General features: G+C 43.8%; 1 protein-coding gene across 5 annotated transcripts in view; it reads right to left on the bottom strand.

Annotated features, from left to right (window-relative positions):
• Window positions 1-13,756, bottom strand: part of LOC147125263 (retinal guanylyl cyclase 2-like) — a 61,187-nt gene that overhangs the window by 43,086 nt on the left and 4,345 nt on the right. For 3 of the 5 annotated variants that reach the window (XM_086000219.1, XM_086000227.1, XM_086000236.1), the window contains exons 3-5: window positions 5,656-5,957; window positions 4,128-4,482; window positions 36-120 (exon numbers count right to left, since the gene is read on the bottom strand). In XM_086000219.1, the coding sequence (XP_085856345.1) occupies window positions 36-120; window positions 4,128-4,482; window positions 5,656-5,957 (742 nt within the window). Of the gene's footprint in view, window positions 1-35; window positions 121-4,127; window positions 4,483-5,655; window positions 5,958-7,803; window positions 10,426-13,756 lie in introns of those variants that run through there. The other 2 variants (XM_086000256.1, XM_086000246.1) reach the window with 2 other exon arrangements.

Here is a 13,756-nt window from a genome sequence, read left to right as displayed (position 1 = left end):
TTTTACTATTAAGGGTAATTTGCCAAAGACTATACCTTATAAAATAAGCAAGACCCACGCTGAAAAGCATAGCGAAGATGATCAACAGTGGCACTGTTACAGCAAAGAAAGGATTAATACCTAAAATAAAAATGAGGAAAAGTAAATAGAACAACGTGACAATAGAATAAAGTTAAAGAGAAATAAAAGTTTTAATGCTGATGAATGCTAGAAACTTATGAAAGTTTATTATTATCACCCTACTTCTTTCCATAGTCCTACACGTAAATGCCCAATATGGATTCACAAACAGGACATTTCTAAACTGGGATAGATAAAGGAGCTTTGTCATCTCGTTAAATGTTCTGATATTAAGTTTCAAAATTAAGGTGGACACACTGTCCTTTCACCTGTGGGACCTGTGTTTGAATCCAGCCCAGACTGAGGAGGGAAAAGATTCCTCACCGCTGGCTGCAAAGGTGTGAAATTATTCAGTTCAGTTCCTGTTAGGTGGAGACTTACAGTACAAAACTGGCTGTAATTCAGCACAAATTTGCAATACATTGTCAGTCTCATTCAAAAGCCATGAAGACGGCTGGTGTTCAAAATGATAAAACTTCATACTGATCTTCTCTCAAGTACACCTAACCTAGCAGCCAATGTGCACACTTACACTGGCAGTCAATGTGCACACTTACACTGGCAGTCAATGTGCACACTTACACTGGCAGTCAATGTGCACACTTACACTGGTAGTCAATGTGCACACTTACACTGGCAGTCAATGTGCACACTTACACTGGCAGTCAATGTGCACACTTACACTGGCAGCCAATGTGCACACTTACACTGGCAGTCAATGTGCACACTTACACTGGCAGTCAATGTGCACACTTACACTGGCAGTCAATGTGCACACTTACACTGGCAGCCAATGTGCACACTTACACTGGCAGTCAATGTGCACACTTACACTGGCAGTCAATGTGCACACTTACACTGGCAGTCAATGTGCACACTTACACTGGCAGTCAATGTGCACACTTACACTGGCAGCCAATGTGCACACTTACACTGGCAGTCAATGTGCACACTTACACTGGCAGTCAATGTGCACACTTACACTGGCAGCCAATGTGCACACTTACACTGGCAGTCAATGTGCACACTTACACTGGCAGCCAATGTGCACACTTACACTGGCAGTCAATGTGCACACTTACACTGGCAGCCAATGTGCACACTTACACTGGCAGTCAATGTGCACACTTACACTGGCAGTCAATGTGCACACTTACACTGGCAGCCAATGTGCACACTTACACTGGCAGTCAATGTGCACACTTACACTGGCAGCCAATGTGCACACTTACACTGGCAGTCAATGTGCACACTTACACTGGCAGCCAATGTGCACACTTACACTGGCAGCCAATGTGCACACTTACACTGGCAGCCAATGTGCACACTTACACTGGCAGCCAATGTGCACACTTACACTGGCAGTCAATGTGCACACTTACACTGGCAGCCAATGTGCACACTTACACTGGCAGCCAATGTCCTTCTGTATAGGTTGTGGATTTTTATAGTGAAAGTAAAGAAATATATTAAAGCTTAATATAACCTTTTCTTATAACCTCTTTCTGTCTCCACCAATTAGGCACAGTCTGGGGGCAATTTGTGCAGAGAGCACCAGAAACACACCCTGCCGGAAGACGACCTCCATGCCCAACCTTCCTGCCGAACCTGGTTTTATTAGGCCTTAAAGGCAGCAACAACCTCAAAGGAGCAGAGACAATGGAAGCCCAATGAGAGAACCTGAAGGGCTTAGACTTTGAGAGTTTTTGGGGGAGAAGGATTTTCATCTGGACAGTTTCTGATGAATAATGGCAAGTTTTAAAATCCAGTTATGCTTGCCCAAAGCTGTGATTTACACGTCAATGATCTTCACATTCATTTAAAGGTGCTATCCACTGCAAATTATTTTGTGTTGCTGGTCCTTGGCTGGGGTGACGGCAGCACCCCAAGCTACAGTCCGGGTACCTTGGAGGCAGTTAGTGAAAGGGCAACAATGTGGGGCCAAACAGTAGACAGGGGAAGAGGGAAAACAAGTGTGGGTATGAAGAATAACGGGAATGGAAATATAAAGAAGGATTCTGAATTGGCTGTGTGGCTTCTCTTTTCATTGTAAGTGGGATTGAGTAATTGTGTGGTCAAAGGGAGGGCAGAATTCCTGTTTGTGCTGGGGAAACACTTGTTAGTCACTCAGGAGAGGGCTAGAAACATTTCTTCAGCAACTGTCAAAGGGGCTTGTGATTGTTTCCCCTCGTCTGCCTCCAAACAAGAAATGTCACAAAACTGTGTGGAGTGTGGTAACAGTACGAAACATGGCCTCTATCACTAAGTATAAAGGACTAACAGCAACAAGTCCTGAAGCACCTAAACCATTTTTATTCAAACAGTCAAAAATAAAGATCTATCTTAACAATACTAGTCTGTCCCTTAAAAGAGATAGCACCTAGATAGCAGCCCTGGAAGCAGTAGCATCTGTTTTTTTTTAATGGGAGCAGTCTGCTCTTGATCTGCACACATCACTATTACAGGAAATCTCTGTACAGATCCATCTGCCATTTACATCGTATTCTCTCCAGGCGCAGCCATGTATAGCCATCAGAAAAGCCATACAGAGCCAGTGCTTGTTCAGAAACATAAGGACAACTGATTACTGTTCCATTTTCCTGTGCATAACATCCATTTTTCAGATGCCATTTGAATGCTAAACCCAGGAAAAGTCACACTATTAGCTCTGCAACGGTTTTTAATGGGGAAGAATTTGCATGCACTAAATCCCAAGTTCCGACTTGACAGATCATCCGCTCCGACATTGAAAATCTAATTGCTGCCACACAGTTGGGCAACAGAGATTCCACTAATACCACTAATGGCTCAGTGGGTAATTGTGCCAAGAGGTATGATGCTGACCATGCAACCAAGGCGGCCCTAGGTTTGGTTCCCAGTCAGTGCTGAGTTTGCTGACGTTGGCTGAGGCAGCAATAGAAGCACTCCAAGTGGTCTCAGTGGGCTAGGAGGGGTGAAATCAGCTGGGTCCCCACTCCTGTGACAACTCATGCACAGAGCACCAGTGTAGACTCAAGTAGGGGCAGATCTGGCTTGAGTGATGCTCTCTGCAGTAAAACCACCTGTTGGAATCATTGTCTGGGCTCATATTCATTATCATGCCAATTAATAGAACACACAAATAATGAACAACATATTGGCCCATAATTTGCTATGGCAGTGTCCGCCGTTCGTTAGACTTGCCCTCGCACACTTAATCGCGATGATATTTTGCACCACAAGTTGCTGAAAGTGCGAGCTGATAACGTTGCAGCGAGGGAAACCGGGCATCTGGGACCTGAGTGAACAGAGCAAGCAACTGTGTATCTCCTTAACCAATCAGATTGAAGGATAGTGAAATTAACAGCATAAGGACTGAGAAGGAAGTGTAAACTAGAGTGGGTGAATTCAATGTCAAATCAGGTACAGAAAGAGAAATAAAGAGAGGGAAAGAGAGATTGGATTAAGAAAGAGAAAAAAAAGACAGAAAACAAAGGTAAAAAAAATAATTTTAAATCTGACATTTTTTAAATCTCCAACAATAATTAAAACCTGAAGGAATGAGACTCCACACTTGTAATAGTAAATTTTCAGTGCCAGAGAGATTGTTTGACAGTAATTAACACTTATCATGTCGTTAAAGCGGTGCTTAGACTGAAATGGAGTAGACTTAACTTTCCGTGCTGAGTTTAGTTCATATTCATGTCGCTCAATGCGTTTCAATGGTGAGGCAGACAGTGAGATGCCATTTTCGCGACGCTAATGGGAGAGTGGCACATCTCGGACAGCAACTTTTGGATTTCCGCGTTTAACCGTGCATTCGCCCCTCGCCTGAGCATTTTGCATAAATAACGGCGAGCACCATTAGCCTCACCACTAATTTGAGAGCAAATTCTGGCCCCCTGAATTAGACATCTTTGACATCTTTGAAATATAAAATTTGACATTTTTGCCCAGACAAAAAATAAACTCCCAACTGGAACTAAAGAATTCTAAGGAAGTGTAAGATGGTAAAGATGTCACTTTACCTCCTGTGCAGATTTTCCCACGAGTAAACCAGCATGCAGAGTCTGTTTTAGGTAAGACTCCATTGGGAAAATGAATTCTCCTCCCTGTTAATCGTATTAGATCTGCTTCCATATCTACGATATAAGTGCGATGCAGTTCTGTCCCTCTGCCGTCAGTGTCCAGGATTACATAATCAGTGAAGCTGTCCCCATTTCCATCTGTCCAGATTCTCTGATTAAAGCCATCAAATCTTATGTTTTTGGAAAATTTTGCTATGTTGCTTCCAGAGACCCAGGCTTGATGTTTTCTATTGTTATTCATAGCTTTGGCAAGAAAGTAGATTGCGTTATAGATTGTTCCAAACAGCGGTGATACCTGGTGACCAAAAAGAAACTGTTTCAAAAACCACCCTGGAAGGGCCACCACTGGCGGGAGGATTTCATTAAACCGTGACAAGTTTACCTAAGCAGTGGGAGTGGGCCTTTGGCGTAGCGGTAGCATCCCCGCCGCTGGGCCAGAAGGCGTAGGGTTTCGAACCCCGCTCCAGACAGTCCCGGCAAGTGGAGTCGGAGCTCCGGCTCTAAATTCTGGGTTGACATCCAGCGGGATGCTTGCGTCCGTGGGTGTGGGTGGCCCCCCCCCTCGTATGGGTTGTGGGAGCCCGTAAAACCCTCCCGCCATAGGACTAACTATCCTAATGGCTGGTACGAAGATGGTTACGGTCATGGAAGGAGCATTAATCGTGGCCAGAAATCCTTCCACCACTTCATACAGTTCCCCGAAGGGAACAGTGTGAAGACACGTACGACGACGACCTAAGCAGTTTCCATTATAAATGTGGACACAGGAATTTATAAAGGAAATATAAAGATACGGTCAGAATGTATCACATTAAAATGGGGCCCTGAATTATGTCTGCATGCCTTGGTGCGGTTATCCACCAGCATCTAATCGTGCTTCACACGAAGACTACACTTGGCCTTGACTCCTAGGGGTTAATGCCACAGAGGATCGACCAGTATGGTACAAATGTGTGAAACATAGAAACGCAGGAGTAGGCCATTCGGCCCTTCGAGCCTGCTCCGCCATTCAATATGATCGTGGCTGATCCTCTATCTCAATACCATATTCCCGCTCTCTCCCCATACCCCTTTGATGAAGAAAGTGTGGCTTCGTGGATAAATGCACCATGTGGTGTGGTTACTGAGCCATATAGGCTGAAAAGATCTCTGGAGTGTGCTGGCCTCAACTGGAGCAGCAAGGGATGCTGCAATTGACCTTAGCACCTTTGGACTAAGGAAGAAAAATAAAATAGCCAGCATTCCTCCGAATGATCACTGCCCAATGATCACTGCTGGCAAGAAAGCAGGTATGGATGTTAGGCTCTGGCCTTGGTTGTGATGGTCAAACAGTTTGTCAACATGCACTGCCCAGCTCATCCATGAAAAATGGCCACTCGGGCAAGGAACCTGAAGGAATTGTATCCCAGCATACATCACTGTCTTCGGCAGAAGTGGGGAGATAGCTGAATAATAATAAAAGGCGTACCTGCTCAGGCTTCAAGTGAGTTACAATTTCCCTGTTCTGCACATGCTCCTGAAATGCCTGGTGAAATGACATTTTCGCAGAATCCACAGTGATTGTCAGCACTGAATCATATGCCTTCTGCAGCTTGGAGTTGTTCACCAGCACTGGGTAGGGAGTGTTTTGGTATGGGAGACTGTAAAGAAGAGCATCGTATGGTATAAACACGTAGCTGCCATCAGTCATCTGCAAGTCATGGGCAAGTTCCAAAAGGTGTTTCTGTTCCCCACCTCCAATAAGAACTGAGTGCATACACATGATTATCACTGAAAAACATACAGAAGAATTTTGTTATCAAGCTGTTATTGTAGGGTAAAGATTCATAATTCTATTACAATAGCAAAATACTGCGGATGCTGGGAATCCAAAATAACAACAGAAAACGCTGGAAAAACACAGCAGGCCAGGCAGCATCCGTGGAGAGAGAAACAGAGTTAACGTTTCAGGTCGATGGCCTTTCGTCAGAACTGGAAAAAAGCAGGAAATGGAAAGCAGATGCTGACGAAAGGTCTTCGACCTGAAACGTTGACTCTGTTTCTCTCTCCACGGATGCTGCCTGACCTGCTGAGTATTTCCAGCGTTTTCTGTTGTTATTTCATAATTCTATCTTGTTATTGGAAAAAAGTTATTATATCGCCCAATACCACTGGCATGTATGCGTCTTTTGTTAAGGTTTGATAATCAATGCAATGCTTGGATCATTCTCTATACAAAAGTGATTTAGTTAGCCAATCTTCTCATTTCCCTTCAGTAAGTTTTCTTTCATCAAGAAACATAGGTGAAAGGCCAAGGTCCAAAGTGCAGACACTACCGAAATTGTCAAGAATAAGAGAGAAGATGAGTTAAGGAAGGAACTTACATTTATATAAATGGGCCAATTATCAGATCCTCAGGATGTCTCAATTCATGAATTATTGAAGTGTCCTCGCTGTTGTTATCTAATCAAATGTATTGAGGGCCTGGGAAAGAATTCATTGGAGTAGAAGAAGGTGGGCTATGTCTTTACTTCGATACAGCGAGAATGCACAAAGGAAGCAGAGTGTTTAGGAGGGTCTACTGGGAGCATAGGAAGAACAAGAGAGGAAGTTTCAGAACAACCACGTATGATAAGTGAAATGGAGAAAGACAGGGAATATTTTGATGGAGTCGATAGACTCTGGAACAGTGCCCATGGATTGGAGGGTAGCTAATGTTACCCCACTATTCAAAAAAGGTGGTCGAGAAAAAGCGGGGAATTATAGACCGGTAAGCCTGACATCGGTAGTGGGGAAAATGCTAGAATCTATTATAAAAGATGTAATAGCAGAGCACTTGATAAGCAGTGACAGGATCGGACAAAGTCAACATGGATTTATAAAAGGTAAATCATGCTTGACTAATCTACTGGAATTTTTTGAGGATGTAACTGGTAAAATAGATAAGGAAGAGCCAGTGGATGTGGTGTATTTGGACTTGCAGAAGGCTTTCGATAAGGTCCCACATAAGAGATTAGCGTGCAAAATTAAGGCACATGGGATTGGGGGCAAGGTATTGACTTGGATAGAGAACTGGTTGGCGGACAGAAAGCAAAGAGTTGGAATAAACGGGTCGTTTTCCGAGTGGCAGGCAGTGACTAGTGGAGTACCGCAAGGATCGGTCCTAGGACCCCAGCTGTTCACAATATATATTAATGATCTGGACGAGGGAATTGGATATAATATCTCCAAATTTGCAGACGACACAAAGCTGGGTGGGAGGGTAAGCTGTGAGGAGGATGTCGTGAAACTCCAGTACGATTTGGACAGATTGGCTGATTGGGCAGAAACATGGCAAATGCACTATACTGTGGATAAATGTGAGGTTATCCACTTTGGTGGCAAAAACAGGAAGGCAGATTATTATTTGAATGGCAATAGATTGGGAGAAGGGGAAGTGCAAAGAGACCTGGGTGTTCTTGTGCACCAGTCGCTGAAGGTAAGCATGCAGGTGTAGCAGGCGGTTAAGAAGGCAAATGGTATGTTGGCCTTCGTAGCAAGAGGGTTCGAGTACAGGAACAAGGATGTCTTGCTACAGTTGTACAGGGCCTTGGTGAGGCCGCACCTTGAGTATTGTGTGCAGTTTTGGTCGCCTTACCTGAGGAAGGACGTTCTTGCCATGGAAGGAGTGCAGCGAAGATTCACCAGGCTGATACCTGGGATGGCAGGAATGACGTATGAGGAGAGATTGTGTCGAGTGGGCTTATACTCACTGGAGTTTAGAAGATTGAGAGGGGATCTCATCGAAACTTATAAAATTCTGTCAGGCCTGGACAGACTAGATGCAGGAAGGATGTTTATGATGGCTGGGGAGTCCAGAACCAGGGGTCATAGTCTAAGGATAAGGGGTAAGCCATTTAGGACTGAAATGAGGAGGAATTTCTTCACCCAGAGAGTGGTGAACCTGTGGAATTCTCTGCCACAGAGGGCGGTGGAGGCCAGTTCATTAAATATATTCAAAAAAGAGTTGGATATATGTCTTAAGGCTAAAGGGATCAAGGGATATGGGGAGAAGGCAGGGACAGGGTACTGAATTTGGATGATCAGCCATGATCTCATTGAATGGCGGAGCAGGCTTGAAGGGCCGAATGGCCTACTCCTGCTCCTATCTTCTATGTTTCTATGTTTCTATGAGTGAGAGAGGTTGTTAAATAAGTTTGGTTGAATTACTGCTTGCTCCCGTTGCTTTCTTTAATGAGGCTCCTGAAAGCATGGGTCAATAATAAAAATGTTAGCTGTGCAATGTTCTGAGACATCTGTATGCTTATAGATCAATTCTTGGTAACACAATTGCAAAATGACTTCAGGTTTTTAGCCTATTGTATATTAAGGATAAGAGGCTCTATGAGAACTAAAACTGAAATGCAAATTACCTGGTAGGAATTCAACACATCTTGGAGTTTAATACCCTCTGTGCAAGACAGGTTAGCGCAGTCCATTAAATTCTTGTTGGAGTATTTTATTGTAGTTGTTAACCTGTTTATTTTAAACGGATTAATGACTACATTAAATTGGAACAGCCAGGAATTTAATGGCAGACATTATTCCCCGGATTTGTGGTAATAAGAACGATGAGGCTATCAGTGCTCACCATTATTAAAGAGTAAATCGGACAGCAACTTCCAGCGTCCGCACATACGCAGTTAAACGTGGAAATCAGGAAGTTGCTGTCCAAGTTGCCCTGCTCCTCCAGAAGCTTCGCTATAGCAGTATCTTGCTAAGAGACTCAACATTCAAATACATGGCAGGGCGTGAATTTGCAGTATTTATGTGATAGATACCCTCTAAACTTGCCAGAAAAAGTTAGGGCTTGTCCATTCAAGTGCAAGTGAATTTTCAACGTTGTGATAAGTCGTAATTTCTGTCAACCTCTCTGGCACTGAAAACTAACTTTTACAAGTGTGGAGTCTCATTCCTTCAGATTTTAAAAAATTTAAATTGATTTTTTAAAACTTTTTCTTTCTGTCTCTTTTATCACTCTCTTAATCCCATCATTCTTTTGCTTTATGCACACGATTTGACATTGAATTAAATATTCTAACTTACACTTCCTGGTTTAGACTCTGCGGGGGCGATTTTAACCCTACTCGCTCAGCAGAAACCTGGTGGGTGGGCAGTTAAAATCATCCTGACTCTTACCTGTCCGAAAGCCGCCACGATTGCAACATCTGCAATTTTAACGTGCTCTCCTGAGCAGGCAGCAAGGACACATGCTCGGAGTCAACAGGGTCCTTCTTTATATACGCACGTTGCGGCCCAATGATATAATTAAGACCTGACTGTAATTTTAACTCAGGCCTGAGCAGGGAATCCACCTGGCTTTAAAAAAATTAGGGCCAAGTATCTCAGTAAGGATTCTTCAATTTTATTGGTTAAGGAGACACACTGTTGCTTGCCCTATTTACACAGGTCCCAGATTCCCTGTAGAGAGGTTTTTGCTCTCTAATAACCGCAAGTTCCAGTGAAAAAGCCCACAGAAAATCTGTGAACAAGTGTAAGTGTAATGAAGGGCAAGCGCCGTTCTTTCGCCGCTGACCGCAAAATCCGGCCATTATGAATTTGCCTCCCGATGTAGAACTTCATGCACTGGGGGCACATATCAAGAGTTCTGGAATAGATCACAGTGCCCCTTGGGATTCAATGTCCATTAATTTTAACGAATGAAAAATCTTAGGGGGACTTTCTGACCTATGTGTCCAAATTCCCGATATACGCAGCCAGTGAATGAATATCTGAGCTCGGGACACAAATTTGTAAAATCTACCCTTTATTGTGAATGTATTGATGCACTCAAAATAGTACACTGAGGGAATGAAATCTCCTCATTTTTAATTACCTAGACTACTTATGTTAAATCATTGTCTTTTACTGTGCACATAACAACAAAGCTCAACCCCATGGAAACATACTGATGTGTCAAGAGCTGATCGAACATTTCCTTTACAACTGCAACCGGCCCTAGGGCTTTAGCAAGGTTATGTATAGCAGACATAGGAACAAAAGGGTCATTTCCTCAATTCCATGCTCCCTGTGGAGAGCTGTGCTTAAAGAGAGTACAGGACAGAAATAGGGTTACAACACTGTAGTGCCAATTCTCCAACCTGCGCTCTCTTCCAGTGCCGGTTGATGAATTTACCTTATAGAATCCTAGGACAGTTACAGCACAGAAGGAGGCTATTCTGCCCATCGAGCCCATGCCGGCTCTCTGTGAGAGCACATAGAAACATAGAAACATAGTAGATAGGAGCAGGAGTAGGCCATTCGGCCCCTCGAGCCTGCTCCGCCATTCAACGAGATCATGGCTGATCATCCAAATTCAGTACCCTGTCCCTGCCTTCTCCCCATATCCCTTGATCCCTTTAGCCTCAAGAAATATATCCAACTCTTTCTTGAATATATTTAATGAACTGGCCTCCACCGCCCTCTGTGGCAGAGAATTCCACAGGTTCACCACTCTCTGGGTGAAGAAGTTCCTCCTCATTTCAGTCCTAAATGGCTTACCCCTTATCCTTAGACTATGACCCCTGGTTCTGGACTCCCCGGCCATCCGAAACATCCTTCCTGCATCTAGTCTGTCCAGACCTGACAGAATTTTATAGGTTTCGATGAGATCCCCTCTCAATCTTCTAAACTCCAGTGAGTATAAGCCCAATCGACACAATCTCTCCTCATACGTCATTCCTGCCATCCCAGGTATCAGCCTGGTGAATCTTCGCTGCACTCCCTCCATGGCAAGAACGTCCTTCCTCAGGTAAGGTGACCAAAACTGCACACAATACTCAAGGTGCGGTCTCACCAAGGCCCTGTACAACTGTAGCAAGACATCCTTGTTCTTGTACTCGAACCCTCTTGCTACGAAGGCCAACATACCATTTGCCTTCTTAAGCGCCTGCTGCACCTGCATGCTTACCTTCAGCGACTGGTGCACAATAACACCCAGGTCTCTTTGCACTTCCCCTTCTCCCAATCTATTGCCATTCAAATAATAATCTGCCTTCCTGTTTTTGCCACCAAAGTGGATAACCTCACATTTATCCACATTATAGTGCATTTGCCATGTTTCTACCCAATCACCCAACCTGTCCAAATCGTACTGGAGTTTCACGACATCCTCCTCACAGCTTACCCTCCCACCCAGCTTTGTGTCGTCTGCAAATTTGGAGATATTATATCCAATTCCCTCGTCCAGATCATTAATATATATTGTGAACAGCTGGGGTCCTAGGACTGATCCTTGCGGTACCCCAATAGTCACTGCCTGCCACTCGGAAAACGACCTGTTTATTCCAACTCTTTGCTTTCTGTCCGCCAACCAGTTCTCTATCCAAGTCAATACCTTGCCCCCAATCCCATGTGCCTTAATTTTGCACACTAATCTCTTATGTGGGACCTTATCGAAAACCTTCTGAAAGTCCAAATACACCACATCCACTGGTTCTCCCTTATCTATTTTACCAGTTACATCCTCAAAAAATTCCAGTAGATTAGTCAAGCATGATTTACGTTTTGTAAATCCATGTTGACTTTGTCCGATCCTCTCACTGCTTTCCAAGTGCTCTGCTATTACATCTTTTATAATAGACTCCAGCATTTTCTCCACTACCGATGTCAGGCTTACCGGTCTATAATTCCCCGCTTTTTCTCTACCACCTTTTTTGAATAGTGAGGTAACATTAGCTACCCTCCAATCCATGGGTACCATTCCAGAGTCGATCAAGTTCTGGAAGATGACCAGCAATGCATCTACTATCTCTAGGGCCACTTCCTTAAGTACCCTGGGATGTAGACCATCAGGCCCTGGGGATTTATCAGCCTTCAGTCCCATCAATTTTCCTAACACCATTTCCCTACAAATACTGATTTCTTTCAGTTCCTCCCTTTCATCAGACCCTATGTTCCCCGACATCTCTGGGAGGTTATTTGTGTCCTCCTTTGTGAAGACAGAACCAAAGTATGTATTTAGTTGGTCTGCCATTTCCTTGTTTCCCATTATAAATTCCCCTGATTCTGACTGTAAGGGACCTACGCTTGACTTCACCAATCTTTTTCTCTTCACATATCTATAAAAGCTTTTACAGTCAGTTTTTATGTTCCCTGAAAGCTTACTCTCATATTCTATTTTCCCTTTCTTAATTAATCCCTTTGTCCTCCTTTGTTGACTCCTAAACTGCTCCCAATCCTCAGGATTATTGCGTTTTCTAGCCAATTTATATGTCCTCTCCTTGGATCTTATGCTATCCCTAATTTCCCTTGTTAGCCACAGTTGAGTCACCTTTTTTGTTTTATTTTTATGCCAAACTGGGATGAACAAATTCTGTAGCTCATCCATTCGGTCTTTGAATGTTTGCCATTGCCTATCCACTGTCAACCCTTTGAGTGCCATTCCCCAATCAATCCCACCCAACTCGCTCCTCAGACCATCGTAGTTTCCTTTATTTTAATTCAGGACCCTAGTCTCTGAGTCAACTACTTCATTCTCCATCTTAATGAAGAATTCGATCATATTATGATCGCTCCGACCCAAGGGGCCTCGTACAACAAGATTGCTAATTAATCCTTTCTCGTTACATAATACCCAGTCTAAGATGGCCTGATCTCTGGTTGGTTCCTCGACATATTGGTCCAGGAAACCATCCCGTAAACACTCCAGGAATTCCTCCTCCACAGTATTGTTACTAATTTGGTTGGCCCAATCTATATGTAGATTAAAGTCACCCATGATGACTGCTGTGCCCTTATTGCACGCTTCTTTAATTTTCCTTTTAATGCCATCCCCAACCTCCGCCTTACTGTTTGGAGGTCAAAATACCACTCCCACTAATGCTTTTTTTCCCCTTAGTATTTCTCAATTCTACCCATACAGATTCCACATCATCAGAGCTAATATCCTTCATTACAATTGTATTAATCCCTTCTTTAACCAGTAATGCTACCCCACCTCCCTTTCCTTTTTGCCTATCTTACCTGAATATCGAATAACCCTGGATGTTGAGTTCCCAGTCTTGGCCATCCTTGAGCCACGTTTCCGTAATCCCAACCAAATCATATCCGTTTACCTCTATTTGCGCAACCAATTCATCCACCTTATTACAAATGCTCCTCGCATTAAGACACAAAGCCTTCAGGCTTGTTTTTTTAACGCTCTTAGGCCTATTAGAATTATTATTTACTGTGGCCACGTTTGATTTAAACCGTTGATTTCTCTGACTGCCACTTTTGTTTTTCTCCTTCCTATCTTTTGCTTTGATCCCTGTTTTCCTTTCCTCTGTCTCCATGCTCAGGTTCCCAACCCCCTGCCATTTTAGTTTAAACCCCCCCGAACAGCACTAGCAAACACTCCCCCTAGGACATCGGTCCCGGCCCTGCCCAGGTGCAAACCGTCCCGTTTGTACTGGTCCCACCTCTCCCAGAACCGGTTCCAATGCCCAAGGAATTTGAATCCCTCCTCCTTGCACCATTCCTCTAGCCACGTATTCATTTGAAATATCCTCCTATTTCTACTCTGACTAGCATGTGGCACTGGTAGCAATCCTGAGATTACTACCTTTGAG

The sequence above is a fragment of the Somniosus microcephalus genome, chromosome 1 (genome assembly GCF_052327205.1).
Source record: "Somniosus microcephalus isolate GS21.2 chromosome 1, FLI_Smic_1.0, whole genome shotgun sequence".
In the NCBI taxonomy this organism is placed as follows: Eukaryota; Metazoa; Chordata; class Chondrichthyes; order Squaliformes; family Somniosidae; genus Somniosus; species Somniosus microcephalus.
This window is presented reverse-complemented; position numbering and strand designations above follow the sequence as displayed.